The 19,167-nt window shown below is 43.4% G+C and overlaps 1 protein-coding gene across 10 annotated transcripts in view; it reads right to left on the bottom strand.

Moving 5' to 3' along the window:
- Positions 1-19,167, bottom strand: part of CHID1 (chitinase domain containing 1) — a 275,026-nt gene that overhangs the window by 230,431 nt on the left and 25,428 nt on the right. For all 10 annotated transcript variants that reach the window (XM_034770332.1, XM_034770329.1, XM_034770336.1 and 7 more), the window contains exons 5-7: positions 18,981-19,025; positions 17,430-17,536; positions 13,268-13,329 (exon numbers count right to left, since the gene is read on the bottom strand). In XM_034770332.1, coding sequence (XP_034626223.1) covers positions 13,268-13,329; positions 17,430-17,536; positions 18,981-19,025 — 214 coding nt within the window. The remainder of the gene's footprint in view (positions 1-13,267; positions 13,330-17,429; positions 17,537-18,980; positions 19,026-19,167) is intronic.

Below are 19,167 nucleotides of genomic sequence, written 5' to 3'. Positions count from 1 at the left end.
TAAGACAGGATTAATGATTAATGCTTAAAGACTTCATTTAGGCACACTCCCATTTGTCAACCAAGATAGATGATTTAAATCAAGTGTGCACTCTCCCATCTTCCCTAAACAGCAACAGCTGAATGTCCATGTACAGCATGCTATAAATTAAAACTTTAGTGTCCCAGTAGTGCTCTATAGTGTCTTAAAACAATATTTTCACATATTACCACTGACAATTTTGAAAGAAAAACTACTGTCTCACATTTTAAAAGTTATAATGAGGTACAGTATGATGGGAACAGAAATGGTCGTTAGGCAAAGACTTCATTAAATATTTATGATATATTTCACCATTGTCAAATTTAACTTCAGAGATGCCTCTAAAACATTGGAAGTTTTAAGAATCTATCTTGAACCAATTAAGATCTACCATTTCCCTACTCTTCCAGGGCTTCTATTATCGCTGGCATAATGAAGGTCAATTTTCTAAACATCCACAGTTTCAAACTCTACATTTGCCCCCTATAAAATTTAAGTATCTGTCCACACATTTTGGCATCTGAGATTTTTCTTTATTACTGCAGTTCATGACAACACTGACCTTAGAATACACAGTTGGTCTTAATGCACAGTACTTGCACTTCAGCATATTTGAAGTCTGCCATGGGGCATGTTATCAGAAGCCCGTTACATCCTCCGCTATATTTATGTGACCCTTTGAAATTCAGCAAGTTTCTAACTTTAGCCTTTCTATAAGGTTGGTAGTCAGTAGTCCCTGAATTTAATGACCTGTCCGGGAAATTGGACAGAGTAAAGCTGTCTACTTAATTAAGAAATTGTCCTTTCATGCCACTTCATTCCCTAGTTAATACCAGGAAACTAGAGTGAATTACAGCAAATCTTTGATTAATAATTAATCCTTGGAAGAGTAACCTGAAGAATGGAATTGCCAGCACAGGTTTTTGTTGCTTTACTCCCACCAACAATTAATAAGATGCCTGAAGGTCATCTTCGGTAGGAAGCCAAGCTCCTGCAGCACATTGTGAGAAAAGCATCTTTTCCAAGCAGCATTCGTGAGCTGGTGGTGCCACCTATCAGCAAATGGCTGCCTGAATGACAGGAATAAACTACACATGTGGAATCTCCAAGTCTAGTATGACATTGAGTGGTATATATTCAGGCCTCTACAACAAACTGATCCAGGACATTTGGGGAAAAGAACAGAATAAAAATTCAGTGAATTTTTAGGTATCAGATTAGTGAAAGAATCTGTCCAGCAAGCAACCAACTGCCTGAGAAGAGACAGGGAAAAGAGTGCCACTCGGCCCTCTAAACATTTCTCTGGTTACATTTCTCAAGCCAAATGCTACAGGATGAGAAGCTTGTGGAATTTTATTCTTCAAGCCTGCCAAGGAATTTTTGCTGTTGTTGAGTGATATAAAGAAAGTCACTTTGGAGTCAATTAGGAGTCACTCTTGAGGGAAAGCAGTTACCTTGTCAGAAAACTAGATTTTCTTCCACATTCCCTACCTCACATGAAGCAAAAGAACCTAATATTAGACTGAAGATCTGTCCATTGTACTGTGGAGTTCTGCAGAAAGGCTAAACGCAGTGTAAAAATATCCCACTCATTAACAGAAACAGGAGTTTACTTGCTGTGTAGGACTCTGAAATGAAGAGAAGATTAGCAAGATTTCCCCCCCTCATCTTTAATTGCTTCTAGTGGTTCTCAGCACAAGAGTGTAAATAGGCAACAAGTGGATGCCGCAAGAGGCTAGCCTGTATAAAGAGCACAGGATGACTGAAGGAAAAGAAGACCCTTAGTTCACAAATCAGTAGCAGGTGGGCATACTGTGGAAAGAATGTTGTTAACGTTAGATCATATGGTTTCCATATTTGTGGAAACATTGGGTCTTGCAGGTAAAACTTGTACCCTTGAATTGAGGCAGTTTGGACACCAAACAGACACATGCAGACCTGTACAGTGTGTACTGCACACTTTACCTTTTTAGTCTGATCTTATTTAACTTAACTGCTTCAGTTAGAACAATGCTTTCTTTTCTATAGGAAAATAAAAGTGGCCCCTTTAAAGGCCATTCACTTCAAGGATAAAAAAAAAAAGGTTCAAAGTGTACTAAAAAACAATATAGTCTTGGGATGCACCGGCAAAGAATAAAAGTCAGAGTTGAAGGAACTGATTGAAGATAATAGGCTAAACAGGGGCAGACCTCTGAGCAAACAGCCACAGCTCCAGCCAACATTGGAATACTGACAACATTAACTTTTTGCTCTCCAAAATAAGTTAAAGATGACCATGTCCGGTCCACTTGATAAGAGAAACAGAAAACACGATTTAAGGGGAACTTGAGCAGTCAGACTTTCAAGCCTTGGTGTGGTCAAACTAGTGCACCAGCAACCTTCGTGCTCTTCTGAAAAGCTAGTTGAAAAGAAAGGAGACTCAAAGTTTTTATAAATAGCTATTTTTGGACTCATCAGAACTCCACACTTCTTGCTCTCTTACTGATGAGGAGGTGGTGGTGTTTTGTTTGCTTTAGTTTAAAGTGACATCCCTAGATTCAAGAGTGTACAGAAATGAGTAAAGTGTGATGAAATAGGAAATGTCTTTTTATTAGTATGGTTCATACATCTGTGTTTATGGTGAGTTATTTGCTATGGAGTTAGAGCAAAAAATGGTTCTTAGGGGAACCAAGAAGGAAAGGCAGTATAATGGCCTAGCTAAGGTGCATCCCAACACACACTCAGACACAATAGCTAGATTCACAGCCATGAAAAGGCTACTCCTCGGTCTCAATGCTGGTGACATAGTTCTTTTGCCAAGGCTGAGAAAAAGAGAGATCAAAGGGAACTCTAAGCAATTACAGGTCCTCAGGCCTAGAAAAAGGAGGGGGTTCAGGTGAGCTAAGAAAGGCTGCCAGGGACCCTCAGCGAGAGCTGAAAGTCTGACAAGGACACACCATGCTGCGAGGAGAGCAGCCTGTTTCTCCTAGCCAGAGATGGGGCTCAGAGGAACTTGTAAATGCTTGTAAGGACAGATTAAGATGTACATAAGGGGAAATATGCAAATAGATACCTTAATCATTTTTATTCTTTTCTCTGCATGCTTTGTACCTTTGGGTGAATGAATAAATAAATATTTGTTTTGTTTTTTAAAGATACCATTTTTTAGTCACTTTAACCACTATCATTAATCACAGGTCCCTGAAGCGACAGGGCTCTCACACACACAGAACAAAAACAGTTGGGCCGATCACATTAACACAGCTGGGAAAAGAGGGTGGGGACTGTCACCTACAGACCCTGGCTGGAGTGGTTAGACCCAGAGTGAGGTGGAGAAAGCAGGCTGGTCACCTATGGGGTACACTTGAGAGGAACTAAAGGGGTCCAAAGCCCAGTTCACCCCATAACCATGACAATAAGCCATGCAGACGTTGATTCTAAGCAAAGGAAACGTCAAGTATTTCAGCTTGCAAAATTATTTATTTGTATTATGGTAGTGCCGAGAAGCCCCATTGTTTTAGGCACATGAACACACACAATATAAGCTCTTTGGATAGGGACTGTCTTACTATCTATACTGATACAACCAAAGGGAAAACAGAGGCACAAGGAGATGAAAGAAGTTGCCAATGGTCACAAGATCAGTGGCTGAGCTGACAATGTTTCAGATGCTTACTTCAGAGCTCTATCTACTGGACCATGCTGCTGTGTTAGGTAGCAATTATTTGTCGGAGAGAAAACTGAAGAACTTGAATTAAGTCAGTTGTCAAATATCCTTATCCTTGGAATTCTAGCAACAGAGAAACATATCCCTAAATTCCTGAAATTGGACACACCACATACACTGGATCACTTAAGAGTTCTAGGATCCCTACACAGGAAAACAGGAAGACAAGAGATGCAGCACTATCATTACTATCCTCTCTGATATGCATTGTTAGTGGCAAATCCTGAAAGCAGCTAAGGCTGTAGGGACACTTATTCAAGGCTATTACACATTTTATCCTTAGAGTGCCACCACATAGACAAGTAAAAAGTTTGTGTCTCAAGAACAGTTGCACTAATCCCAGCAAAATTCAGGATTACCTATCAAGAAGATGTCTCTCTCTGGGATATTTGCTCAACTAAAACCTTACTGGAAGACATTGTTTGTACCAACTAATCCAGCTTGGCTGCAATGTGGGCTAATTTTGTGTTTAAATCATTGTTCTAATTATGAGTAGTTTTGCATGCTAAATCCTTTGCTTGCTAGGTTCCTTACCCCTAGGCCTGGTCTACACTAGGACGTTATGTTGAATTTAGCAGCGTTAATTCAAATTAACCCTGCACCCGTCCACACAACGAAGCTATTTATTTCAACATATAGGTCTCTTTAAATCAATTTCTGTACTCCTCCCCGACGAGTGGAGTAGCACTAAATTCGACATGGCCATGTCGAATTAGGGTTAGCGTGGACTGAATTCGATGCTAACAGCTCCGGGCGCTATCCCACAGTGCACCATCTATCTGTTGACGCTCTGGACAGCAGTCCGAGCTCGGATGCTCTGACCAGCCACACAGGAAAAGCCCTGGGAAAATTTGAATTCCTTTTGCTGTCTGGCCAGTTTGAGTCTCATTTCCTGTTTGGACATCATGGCGAGCTCAGCAGCACTGGCAACAATGCAGAGTTCTCCAGCAGAGGTGACCATGCAATCGCAGAATAGAAAGAGGGCCCCAGCATGGACTGATCGGGAAGTCTTGGATCTGATCGCTGTATGAGGCGATGAGTCCGTGCTTTCGGAGTTGCGATCGAAAAGACGGAATGCGAAGATCTACGAGAAGATCTCAAAAGCCATGACGGAAAGAGGATACAGCCAGGATGCAACGCAGTGCCGCGTAAAAATCAAGGAGCTGAGACAAGCGTACCAGAAGACCAAAGAGTCAAACGGACGCTCCGGATCCCAGCCCCAGACATGCCATTTCTGTGAGGCACTGCATTCCATTCTAGGTGCGGCCGCTACCACTACCCCACCACTGTCCGTGGACTCTGACGATGGGGTATTGTCGACGGCCGCTTCCCCGGAGCTGTTCACAGATGGGGAAGATGAGGAAGGAGATGAGGAAGACGAGGCAGTTGACAGCGCTTTCAATGCTGATTTCCCCGACAGCCAGGATCTCTTCATCACCCTCACGGAGATCCCCTACCAACCTTCCCAAGGCGGTAACCCGGACCATGAATCAGGGGAAGGATCAGTAGGTAAGTGTTTTAAACATTTATTGAATAGAATAGGCATGGTATGTTAGCAATGGGTTTTTAATGATCAGTTTGCCCTAGGTGCTTAACTTTTTAGTCCTTGCCAGTGCAGCTACTGGAAAAGTCTGTTAACATATTTGAGGATAGAGTAGAAATCCTCCTGGGACATCTCCATGAAGCTCTCCTGGAGATAATGTGAAAGCCTTTGCATCAGGTTCCTGGGGAGAGTGGCCTTATTGCCTCCTCCATGGTAGGAAACTTTTCCGCGCCAGGCTAGCAGCAGGTACTCCGGTATCATTGCCTGTTCCTTTAAATAACTGTAACCGGCGGTTTACAGCCACGCGGTGGGGGCGGGGAGGCGAACCGTTCCTGCTGAGCGGTTCGCCGGCAGCATGCAGGGATCTTTCCTGGGGACAGCCGCAACGGGGGTGGGACAGGGGCAGAGTTCATGCTGGCCGGATCGCCGGCAGCAGGAACTGGCCAATGCTAGAAGCATTGCTTGGAACGTGAAAGGAGGGTACTATTGTAAATTAAGCTTTAAGCAGCCAAAAGTCTACGGCTTACCATGGCCGTCTGCTAACAGAATTCCGTTGTCCGGCCCCGCTTGTGTGATCTGTACAGCAAGACCCCAGGCACTCAATGTGAAGACAGAAAATTCGACCTTGTGCTGAGTGCACATATGATAGGTACTGTGCATGGTCTTGTTCACAGAGAAAGACTATATTCATTGTTTGCAAAAATGTATCTTTTTGAGGCATTCACTCCCTTTTTCCCCATCTCACAGCTGCGAGTGTCTCCCGAGCTACCCCGGCATCCCCCTCCCAGAGGCTGGCGCAGATCAGGCGCTGAAAGAAAAGGACACAGGACGAGATGGTCTCAGAACTTATGGTCTGTTCCTGAGCTGAGGCGGCACAGCAGACCCAGTGGAGGGAGAACGTGTCACAATACCAGCGATCACACAGCGAACGGGAGGACAGGTGGCGGCAGGAAGACCAGCAGGCAACTCAAACGCTGCTTGGACTAATGAGAGAGCAAACGGACACGTTCCGGCGCCTTGTAGATGTTCTGCAGGACCGGAGGCAGGAGGACAGAGCCCCGCTGCATTCTATCTCTAACCGCCCTCCCCCGCCACAAAGTCCCATCCCCCCCTCACCCAAATTCCCAAGAAGGAGGGGCGGCAAGGGTCGTGAAAACAGTCACTCCACCCCTGCAGACTGCTCAAATTGCAGAAGGCTCTCATTCCCAAAGATTTGATACGTCCTTTCCTTCCCTCCAAATGCACCTCACCCAAGCCCCCGTCCCAATTTCATCCCCTGTGTAGTTCTTAATAAAAAATACGTTTCTGTTAATTACTGTTTCCGTCATGTTCTTTTAGAGGAGAGTGTGTTTGAAGGGGGGGAAAGGGGTTGGTAATTGGAGAGGACAGTCACCTTTACCAGGGTACAGACACGGGGGCAGGTTCGCCAGAAGGTCACGGTCACACACACACACACACACACACACACACACTGCAGTCACTAGGCACACTGGTCAGTCTGGGAGGTGGTTTTCATGTTCTGTGTGGGGGGGGTTATGCGAGTTTGTGGCGGGGGAGGGCGGTTACAGATCTTATGCAGCGGTCCTTAGCCTGGATCACAGAGCCACGCAGCAGGGGATCTGTAACCGCCCTCCCCTGCCACAAAGTCACATAGCCCCCACACACAGAGTCCCGAAAAGGAGGGGTGGCAGGCTCCATTGAAACAACCAGTCCACCACTGTGGACCGCTCTAGGAGCAGGAGCCTGTCATTCCTCGAGTTTAGAAGCATCCTTTCCATCACTACACCCGCTCCCCACCACAGTCTGCGTCCCAGTTTCAACCCTTTACCGCGAAATCCTTAATAAAGAAAACGGTGTTAATGAACAAAGTTTCATTTATTTTATTTTTAAAGGTGTGTTGGAAGGGAGGGAAGGGGGTTGGTAACTGGAGAGGATAGTCAACATTAACTGGGTAAAGAAATGGGGGCAGGTTCAGCTTCTGTTTAAAAAACTTAATAGTCACAGGTTACCCTGGTCACTCTGGAACCTAGCTTTCAAAGCTTCCCAGATGCACAGCGCATCCCGCTGGACTCTTCTAATCGTCCGGGTGTCTGGTTGGGCGTAATCAGCAGCCAGGCTATTTGCCTCAACCTCCCACCCCACCATAAACGTCTCCCCCTTGCTCTCACAGAGACTGTGGAGCACACAGCAAGATACAACAACAATGAGGATATTGGTTTCGCTGAGATCAGAGCGAGTCAGTAAGCTTCTCCATCTCCCCTTCAGATGTCCAAAAGCACACTCCACCACCATTCTGCACTTTCTCAGCCGGTAGTTGAAGAGTTCTTTTTCACTGTCCAGGGCACCTGTATAGGGCTTCATGAGCCAGGGCATTAGCGGGTAGGCTGGGTCCCCAAGGATCACTATAGGCATCTCCACATCCCCAACAGTTATTTTGTGGTCTGGGAAGTAAATACCTTCCTGCAGCCGTCTAAACAGACCAGAGTTCCTGAAAACGCAAGCGTCATGAACCTTGTCCGGCCATCCGATGCTGATATTGGTAAAACGTCCCCTATGGTCCACCAGTGCTTGCAGCACCATTGAAAAGTAGCCCTTTCGGTTAATGTACTGGCTGGCCTGGTGGGCCGGTCCCAGGATAGGGATGTGAGTTCCATCTATAGCCCCACCGCAGTTTGGGAATCCCATCGCAGCGAAGACATCTTTGATCACCTGCACGTTTCCCAGGGTCACTACCTTTGAGAGCAGTAGCTCAACGATTGCGTTGGCTACTTGCATCACGGCAACCCCCACGGTAGATTTGCCCACTCCAAATTGATTCGCGACCGACCGGTAGCTGTCTGGCATTGCAAGCTTCCAGAGGGCTATGGCCACTCGCTTCTAGACAGTCAGGGCTGCTCGCATCCGGGTGTCCTTGCGCTTCAGGGCAGGGAACAGCAACTCACAAAGTTCCAGGAAAGTTCCCTTACGCATCCGAAAGTTTCGCAGCCACTGTGATTCATCCCAGACCTGCAGCACTATGCGGTCCCACCAGTCCGTGCTTGTTTCCCGGGCCCAGAATCGCCGTTCCACAGCATCAACATGACCCATTGCCACCATGATGTCCACGGCGTGGGGTCCCGTGCTTTGTGAGAGGTCCGTGCCCGTGTCAGACAATGTCCTCACCGTGCTTAAAGTGGTGCTTAAAGTCAGCAGGCTAATTTACTTTTACAACATAAGCAGATTCACACTACAATGTAAAAATACCAGTCCCACCGTGCTGCTGTAGCCTCCTCACCCAATTTCTCAGCATCTGCCTCTGAAAAAGGTGGATGATAAGGCGCGAGGTGTTGACAACGGCCATAACCGCAGCGATGATCGCAGCGGACTCCATGCTCGCAGTGCTGTGGCGTCTGCGCTGTCAATCACCAGAAAAGTGCGCGAACTGATTGCCCGCCGGCGCTTTCACGGAAGAAGGGCGGGAGTGAGGGTTGAATGACTACAGTTACCCAAAACCACCCTCGACACATTTTTTGCCCCAGCAGGCATTGGGGGCTCGACCCAGAATTCCAATGGGCAGCGGGGACTGCAGGAACTGTGGGATAGCTGCCCACAGTGCACCACTTCCAATGTCGACGCTTGCCCCGTTAGTGTGGACTCACAAAGTCGAATTACTGTCCTTAGTGTGGATACACACGTTCGATTTTGTAATATCGGTTCCACAAATTCGCTTTAAGTAAAATCGAACTACTCTTGTAGTGTAGACATACCCCTAGTGAACTATGGCGAGATTTACTGTATATCTAGCACTCTCCCTTTTGGCAGTGGCAGGGTCTGGGGTAAATCAACCCCACTCTGGACAGTGTTTGTTTTCCCCCCCTCTGTTTACTTATCAGTATTTTCATGGTGGGCCTCAGGGCAGGCCCAAGGAGTGCTCCTCCACCAAACAAAAAGAAACCAATTTACAAACATGAAACAGAGGGAGATACCTTTCCCTGCCCCCTTGCTGGGGGGGGGAGGAGGGAGGAATGTCCTGTTGTTGGCCCCAGGGTATCAGTCTTTCCCCTAAACAGGCTCTCAGTTTTGGTTGTTTACCCTATGGGGAGGGGAGCAGCCTCTCACCCTAGCGAAGCCTATCTCCCTGCTTCCACTCTTCTAAAGAACCTCAAGAGGGTCCAGGACTCTGCCAGCCGGTGCCTACCCCTGAGAGCTGTTGTCTAGTGGGACAGGCAACTGGAAGAGGAGAGAAAGGGGTAGAGAGCAAAGCTGAAGCTTCCCCCAGAAATGGAATTCCAATTAATTGCTCCTGATCCTTATTTCTTGTTTCCTTTTCCCTCTGCTTGTTCTAATTGTGCCAATCAACTGGGATGAGACTGGGTTACTCTAACTCCACTAGCCCAGCGGCAGCTTGTCTCCTCTCCTCCCTCTCTCACCAGAGGAGGCGTTTTAAAAGGTCTCAGGTAGCCCTTAATTGGACTCAGGTGTCCCTAATTGACCTGAGGTAACCCCTTCTCAGTTTGTAGAGAAAAGGGCCTTTTATCATCCTAGGACTAATATACCTGATTCCACCACCCTCTTGCAGCCATTGAGCCTGACTTTGTCATACTAAGTAATGTTAGTAAGGAACCAGTGTACACAGTCATGAGAGCTATTAGAACTTTAATGAGCCTTAAGATTTAAAAAAAGCAAAAAGCTACAAGCAAAAAAAAAAAAAAAAGGTACAGCAAAAAGCTATACAAATCTTTGCTAAATTGGGTAACTAGTTATGTTTGCATTTCCCACCATATTTGCATGATCTATTCTGAGAGAATTATTAAAAATGCTAAATGAATACTAAATGGTTGCATAGGAGAGCTCGGAAGTCTACAAATATTGGAATGGTAGAAGCAGAAGGAAAAGAGTTTGGTGTGCTATTTAGGTATAACTAGGAGCAATGGGATGAAAGGATGGAATTGAGAAAAAGAACATTTCTGAGAGCAAAGTCTATTAGGCTGTAGAATAGCCTACCAAGGCAACCAACAAGCTGTATCACTTAAGGGATTTTAATTTGGAATTGACCAAAATACTACAAAGTGTACTGTATGGAATAATCCAGCATTGGGAGCAGTACTGAATGGTCTATGAGCTTTTTTCCATAATGCTATGATATAATATTAGGAAATTTAAGACGTTTCCATAGCCAATCAACTTCCTCCTTACAGCTGACATACCACAAGTCCACTGGAAGGATCAATCAGAAAAGCCAATTTTGTCATTTATCACATTAGTATTTAAGTGTTCGTGTATTTAAGTTTAGAATTGTTGTGTTCTTAGTTACAGCTCCGCAACCCTGAACGCTTTTCAAAAAGCAGAATTTTACATAACTTCAGAAGATCCTGTTGTCAGGTAACTGATGTGACATCTGTTACACATTCTGCATTTGTTTTGACACACATGCACAATTCCTGCTGGTCAGTTGTCAGCTGCTATAGCCAACAGGTAGTGGTGCTTAAAGTCAGCAGGCTAATTTACTTTTACAACATAAGCAGATTCACACTACAATGTAAAAATACCAGTCCCATAAGGAAGCCAGATCTCCTTGTTGTCTTGCCATCCAATGGCTTGGGAAGTAATCTGATGGCAGAAGCTAGCTGTTCCTAGGAGCACCACTATGATGGTACAGATTCTTCACGGTCAGATTCCAAAAAGCAGCCAACCCTACCCTCAGGGAAAGCGATGTATTTCTGGGAAATCTGTACTAAATACTTAACAAAATTAATATAGAACCTGTATATGAAGCATACATAATTACTGTTCTTCTATCAAGGACCTACATCTCTACAGGACAGGGATTCATTCTTGTGCCAACATCCAACTTCAGCTCTCCCTACCTTCTGATGTTCTTTCACTTCTCAAATACAATCCCTTGAAAGTCAGCTGGTGTACAGTAGGAATTATGTTACAATACTGCCACTATGTGGACTAACCAAGAAGGACATGGACAACTCTAACCCTGTACTTTTCTGGTGAGCAGCAGCAGACAACTCATGCATACTCATGACACAAGAACACAATTTTACCCTGATGCTTGAGGTAAAATTAGTGAAAACTAAAGCAAGACACTATGAACAAAAACCAATTCAAGAGCAGACTTGCCTGAGCAGTGTGTTAGCTTAATTCTGCAAGTTAGAAGGTTAGGGCCAAAATCACTGATATGGTTGGAAACTGCTGAAGTCTGCCAGCCCCAAGAATGGTGGAAAGAAAGTCTACTGTCATACACGATACCTGGGCAGAGTGACCTTAGATCTCTTACTCCTGATCAATGGTGGCATTAAATACTGTGATTTGAGTTCCAGGGGTAAAATGAAGATATTGGCCCCACAACTTAGTGCCTCTCAATTGTGCCTGTGATCTTAAGGTGGAGAACGGTGTGTCATCTGATGGCCAAAACAACAGCTAAATTCTTATGGCTACTGTACACAGGCAAGGTTAATGAAAAAACAGATTAAGTGGCCCCAGCAAAATGCAGTGGGGAAATGCATAATAAAGGCTACAAGTAGGGATTCTGAGTGGAAGTCTGACAAAGGGGAGCCAAGCTCAAATGCCTGGAAACTCCAACCCAGAACTGTAAAACACAAACCGACTAATTTGTGTACAAGTAGAAACTTTTTATCCAAGCTGTATTTTGGACCACTTCCAAAGAGAAGGAGAACTGCAATCCATTAGATCTGCTCCCTCTAATAGCTTTGCCAAGGTCAGTGAGATCTATTTTAAGCCTCTTGGTCAGCATGGCTAGCAAAAATGGATAAGCATTAAAAATATGTAAAGGTGTGTTAACAGTCAACTTCATGAATAAAAAAACCACATATCAATGCAGAAAATAGCTTCTGTTTCTACTATGAGGAGCTTCCACTGTTCTTGAAGTAATGGAATAGTACTTACTGTATCAATGTGGAGAAAGAAGCTGGAGTACAATGAAGGCAAATTACACTTACTCTAAGAATTAAACTCCATAAATCACCCCAAAATCTTACAGAAGTGTAGAGAAAGCAGGCCTCATTTTGGAAGCATACCAAATAAAGTATACTCTCTCCCTGTAGTTTAGCAAACAACATTCCCTGTAATGTTTATTCATGTGCTGTTGGCAATTTAGCCCTTTGAGTTCATATTAACATATTTAAACTGGTTTGTAGTTGGTGTTAAAGCTACTCAATAAAATAATATAAAGTCAATCTGACTGTTTACACAACCATAAGAAAGTAACCAATAGACGAAACACCAGCTCCACTAAGTTATCCTATCCTATCCTCCAAAGCACTTGCAACCCCTCCCAACTTCATACGTTTAAGTTTTTTCCACTAACTTAGATCTGTTAATATGTTAGACAAAACATGTACATGTTCGAGTTAATATTGTACGGTGCAGTGTTTATCCATTTTTTGTGCACTGGGATTTACTGTTGAACTGAAATAAAGTTTGAAAGGTTATTAATGTGGTATGAAAGTCTCATAACAGCGGATTAAGGCCTGAAAAATAGCAGTGTTGGGTGCAACTGATTTAACTTGCAGTTTCTTTACTTTTCAGGGTTTCCATTCTGAGGAAACAAATGAGCAATCTTAACTGAGTTCACAAAGAATGGGTATATTCTCACTGCAATCAGGAGGCGATCCAAGATACTGGGTACAAACACAGGCTGCAGCCTGTGCCATTACAGCTATACTGCTATTTTTAGCAAGCTAGCTTAATCAAAGCTAGCACAGGTGTGTCTACATGTGCTGCAACCACGCCTCCTAATTGCTGTATAGACACTCCTACTGCATGGAAATTATAAGGCAAAGAGGATCCTTGAAGGTTACTGGCATTCAATTAGAAGTGCAACAAATTGGTCAGGTGTACAAATAAAACACCAACAGTGCAAATATAAAATTCAAATCTATATGGATTAATTACAACAGCTTTTATACTTTTTTTAAAAAGATAAGCTGGTTTTATATTGCAGAAGCCACTTTTTCAATCAGTGCATCCTAAAGGCTCATACTTACGCTTGCTTTTGATTTCCCAGCTGACTCCACACTTCAACTACGTATCCATCAAAATTTTCTTCCTAAAGTGAATTGGGAACAGTTCAGTGTAAGTTAGAAAGCTTTCGCTGTCACACAGTTATACTAATACCATAGAGGTTAATGTATTAACTGGTAACCAGTCTCTGTAAACATGTATTGTATTCCCCCCTCCACCCTCCCAATCATATTAGTTTGTACATGTAGAGCAAAGAATATGTTCACACACAGCATACAAATAAAGAGAAAAGGCTATTTTAGTCTCACTGCAAGGTAGGTCTTCCAGACCTCCAATCATTCTTGTAGCTCTCTTCTGAGTCCCTTCCATTTTTTTTTTTTTGGGGGGGGGGGGAGGGAAGTGGGCGTTGTTTTCTTCCACATCATTGTTTAAGATATTGAATAGCATTGGGCCAAGAGCAGATACCTGTGGGCCCTGCTAAGAACGCATTAGATGGGGATTCCCCATTTACAATTATTTTGAGATCAGTCGGCCAGTTTAAAATCCATTTACCATTTGCTATGTTGATTCCTAGTGCTAGTTTAACAGGATATTATACAATACTAATCAAACTCCTTACAGAAGTAACTAGTATAACAGATCTTTGTCAAAACTCTTTAATCTCAAAAAGATCTGAGACACAAATTTGATAAAATCCATTTTCCATAAAACACATTACTGGCATTAATTATTCTACCTTCCTTTAATTCTATAAAGACTGTATTCTTTAAAAGCTGTCCCATGATTTTGCCCAGGGCTGGTATCTTAATAACTGGGTCATCCCACATTAGCTTTTTTCTAGGGCTGTCAAGCAATTAAAAAAATTAATCGCGCTGTTAAACAGATAGAATACCATTTATATAAATATTTTTGGATGTTGTCCACATTTTCAAATATATTGATTTCAATTACAACACAGAATACAAAGGTTTCAGAGTAGCAGCCGTGTTAGTCTGTATCCGCAAAAAGAACAGGAGTACTTGTGGCACCTTAGAGACTAACACATTTATTAGAGCATAAGCTTTCGTGGACTACAGCCCACTTCTTCGGATGCATATAGAGTGGAATAAATATTGAGGAGATATATATACACACATACAGAGAGTATAAACAGGTGGGAGTTGTCTTGCCAACTCAGCGGCCAATTAAGTAAGAGAAAAAAAACTTTTGAAGTGATAATCAAGATAGCCCAGTACAGACAGTTTGATAAGAAGTGTGAGAATACTTACAAGGGGAGATAGATTCAATGTTTGTAATGGCTCAGCCATTCCCAGTCCTTATTCAATCCTGAGTTGATGGTGTCTAGTTTGCATATCAATTCCAACTCAGCAGTCTCCCGTTGGAGTCTATTTTTGAAGTTTTTCTGTTGTAATATAGCCACCCGCAGGTCTGTCATTGAATGACCAGACAGGTTAAAGTGTTCTCCCACTGGTTTTTGAGTATTATGATTCCTGATGTCAGATTTGTGTCCACTAATTCTTTTGCGTAGAGACTGTCCGGTTTGGCCAATGTACATGGCAGAGGGGCATTGCTGGCACATGATGGCATACATCACATTGGTAGATGTGCAGGTGAACGAGCCCCTGATGGTATGGCTGATGTGATTAGGTCCTATGATGATGTCACTTGAATAGATATGTGGACAGAGTTGGCATCGGGCTTTGTTACAAGGATAGGTTCCTGGGTCAGTGGTTTTGTTCAGTGATGTGTGGTTGCTGGTGAGTATTTGCTTTAGGTTGGGGGGTTATCTGTAAGCGAGGACAGGTCTGTCTCCCAAGATCTGTGAGAGTAAAGGATCATCTTTCAGGATAGGTTGTAGATCTCTGATGATGCGCTGGAGAGATTTTAGTTGGGGGCTGAAGGTGACAGCTAGTGGTGTTCTGTTATTTTCTTTGTTGGGCCTGTCTTGTAGGAGGTGACTTCTGGGTACTCGTCTGGCTCTGTCAATCTGTTTTTTCACTTCAGCAGGTGGGTATTGTAGTTTTAAGAATGCTTGATAGAGATCTTGTAGGTGCTTGTCTCTATCTGAGGGATTGGAGCAAATGCGGTTATATCTTAGAGCTTGGCTGTAGACAATGGATCGTGTGGTGTGTCCTGGATGGAAGCTGGAGGCATGTAGGTAAGTATAGCGGTCAGTAGGTTTCCGGTATAGGGTGGTATTTATGTGACCATCGCTTATTAGCACAGTAGTGTCCAGGAAATGGACTGCTTGTGTGGATTGATCTAGGCTGAGGTTGATGGTGGGATGGAAATTATTGACATCATGGTGAAATTCCTCAAGGGCTTCTTTTCCATGGGTCCAGATAATGAAGATGTCATCAATGTAGCGCAAGTAGAGTAGGGGCGTTAGGGGACGAGAGCTAAGGAAGCGTTGTTCTAAGTCAGCCATAAAAATGTTGGCATATTGTGGGGCCATGCGGGTACCCATAGCAGTGCTGCTGACTTGAAGGTATATATTGTCCTCAAATGTGAAATAGTTGTGGGTGAGGACAAAATCACAAAGTTCAGCCACCAGGTTAGCTGTGACATTATCGGGGATACTGTTCCTGATAGCTTGTAGTCCATCTTTGTGTGGAATATTGGTGTAGAGGGCTTCTACGTCCATAGTGGCCAGGATGGTGTTTTCTGGAAGATCACCGATGGATTGTAGTTTCCTCAGGAAGTCAGTGGTGTCTCGAAGATAGCTGGGAGTGCTGGTAGCGTAGGGTCTGAGGAGAGAGTCCACATAACCAGACAAGCCTGATGTTAGGGTGCCAATGCCTGAGATGATGGGGCGTCCAGAATTTCCAGGTTTATGGATCTTGGGTAGCAAATAGAATACCCCTGGTCGGGGTTCTAGGCATGTGTCTGTACAGATTTGTTACTGTGCTTTGTCAGGGAATTTTTTTTAGCAGATGGTATAGTTTCTTTAGGTAATCCTCAGTGGGATCAGAGGATAATGGCCTGTAGAATGTGGTGTTAGAGAGCTGTCTAGCAGCCTCTTGGTCATATTCCAATTTATTCATGATGATGACAGCACCTCCTTTGTCAGCCTTTTTGATTATGATGTCAGGGCCCTCGGCCTGCGCCACTTCCCGCCGCCCCCATTGGCCCGGGACGGCGAACCGCGGCCAGTGGGGGCCGCGATCGGCCGAACCTGCCGCGTCAGCAGGTAAATAAACTGGCCTGGCCCGCTAGGGTCTTACCCTGGCGAGCCGCGTGCCGAACGTTGCCAACCCCTGCTTTAGAGCCTACAAGTCCACTCAGTCCTACTTCTTGTTCAGCCAATCGCTCAAACAAATTTGTTTACATTTGCAGGAGATAATGCTGCCTGCTTCTTGTTTATGGTATCACCTGAAATTGAGAACAGGAATTCACACGGCACTGTTGTAGCCGGCATTGCAAGATATTTATGTGCTAGATGCGCTAAAGATACATATGTCCCTTCATGCTTCAACCATCATCCCAGAGGACATGAGTCCATGCTGATGACAGGTTCTGCTCGATAACTATCTAAAGCAGTGCAGACCAATGCACGTTCATTTTCATCATCTGAGTCACATGCCACCATCAGAAGGCTGATTTTCTTTTTTGGTGGTTCGGTTCTGTAGTTTCCGCATCGGAGTGTTGCTCTTTTAAGATTTCTGAACGCGTGCTCCATACCCTGTCCCTCTCAGATTTTGGAAGGCACTTCAGATTCTTAAACCTTGGGTCGAGTGTTGTAGCTATCTTTAGAAATCTCACATTGGTACCTTCTTTGTGTTTTGTCAAATCTGTAGTGAAAGTATTCTATTGTTTAACAGTGTGATTAAAACTGCGATTAATCGCAATTAATTTTTTATTCGTAATTAATTTGAGTTAATCGCAGGAGTTAACTGCAATTAAAATCAACAGCCCTATTTTTTTCTAGTCCTCTAGAACTGCTGCAGAGATTCACTGAACAGCTTGGAAAGCTCTTCAGCTCTTTTAGAACTCTTGGGTGCAAGTTGTCCAGTCCCACAGATTTAAGATATTTAAGTTTAGCGGTTAATGTTTAACATCCTACCTAATTACTATTTGAATAGAAATTTCATTGTCACTATAAGATATGAAGGTATCATCCAGCTATAAAGGATCGATAACAGGGTATCCCACTGATTAACTCATTTGTATTAGCAATGGTTTTACCTTGGCTATTTGCACCATGGTCTTGGAAAGCTCCTCTATCTCATCCTCACTGCCAAAAACACTCTCAAAATCTTGGTAAGTCCAGCCGTCAAACAAAATCCGAGGAACTGAGATGAAAGAAACAAGTCAAACAAGTAATTATGAAAATTACAACTGCTCTGATTACACTGATAAATTCACAGGAAAATCTCCCATATCTAAAGGTTTTGCTTCTCTATTTTCTAACTCCAGTTAGTATAGATAAGCAAATTGCTCATGCAATGTTGTCCTTTGTTTCAAAAGTGGGTCACTGAAGAATGTCGACTCAAAGTAAATACTTCGAATGGAGAACTGAGTTATTAATAGGGGCTGTAAAATCACTCTTAAAGGGATGCCAGCTTGAAAAGAGTGTCTCCTTCTGGAAGTTTTGTACCTATTATTGACACAATGCTTAAGATTACTATACTGGAAAGATAAATAATTTTACTTCTAAACTTTAGTTTGTTACCTTTGTGAGTTTAGCAGCACTGGGTCTAGTCAGTTGCACTGTTTTGATTATTTCTAACACTCATGAGAATATTCTTGTATTCCTTCTTTGGGGGAGCTCAGACACGCTCTTTCCCAAGCTCCATAAGACTGTTTACTAGCTCTGCCCCCATGTTACTAGAAGTGAAGTCACAACAAGTGAGCAGGAAAGGGAGCTATTAAGAAGGCTGGCATCCAAGGTGGACCAGAGAAGGACGTGCCCCCGGTGGAAAACCATTTTAATAAAAGGAGCAGAAAGGCTTAGAATTGGTTTAGGTTAATAACGAGAATCAGGACATATTTAAAAAGTTACTTTATTAGAAAGTTGTATTTTAAAAGACATATTTAAAGAGTTCACATTGAGGGTTATTTTAATTTAAATGAATTTCATCCTTCTGCAATCCACTCTTTACATTTTGACATCTGCATAAAGCAAGCATGCCAGTCCCTGGCAGGATCATGGAGTAGGCAAGGTGAGCTGTTTAGCAGATGTGTCTATATCAATGTTTTCCAATTTTTCTAAAATAGGAAACTGTTATAGAGACCTCAGACTTTCAGGTTAAGAGAAAAATGCAGCAGTCCTCTACATCATCATGCTAGACACTCTAACTGGATCATCAGTTTGATTCTCTAACCAGAGCTTAAGAGTACTGTGGTCACAAGGCCAACCTCTCCCCCAAGAACATGGCAGTCAGCTCTGAAGGAATTCTCATCCAGAAGGAAGATGGCAGGAACACGGAGTCCCAGAGTCTGAACCAAGAAAAAAAAAAATGGGGGAGGGGGGAGAGAAATCTCAGGAGAAAAACCTCAGGGCACCAACAGGTACGGTACCTCAATTATTGAGCTAGCAATAATTAATTGACCCAAATAAAGCTAGATGCACTCTTTTATACTTTTTTTCCCAGTCTTTTCCCTTAAGAGCCTGTGCAGGAGGACTATTTTGCTCAGCTAATATCTCCCATCCACATACTCCTGAAATAAAGGCTTCCTTGCCTGTGCCAATAACCATAAGCAGAAGACTGCAAGAAACTTAAAATGCAGCCTCACCTATTTTGATGGTTTTAGAGTTTTTCTTGACATCCTTTATCCAATCTGTCAAACAATGAAACAATTGTTAAACTAAGAACATATCTAATATAAATATCTTTCAAGAGATGTCTTTAAGTAAAGTATGTAGTTTCATTGCAACTCTCCTCCTCCCATAAGAGAAAATGTTACTGGCTCACAGGTCATT

The sequence above is a fragment of the Trachemys scripta genome, chromosome 4 (genome assembly GCF_013100865.1).
Source record: "Trachemys scripta elegans isolate TJP31775 chromosome 4, CAS_Tse_1.0, whole genome shotgun sequence".
NCBI lineage: Eukaryota > Metazoa > Chordata > Testudines > Emydidae > Trachemys > Trachemys scripta.
Note: the sequence above shows the minus strand (reverse complement) of the source record. Positions and strands in the feature narration are given on the sequence as shown.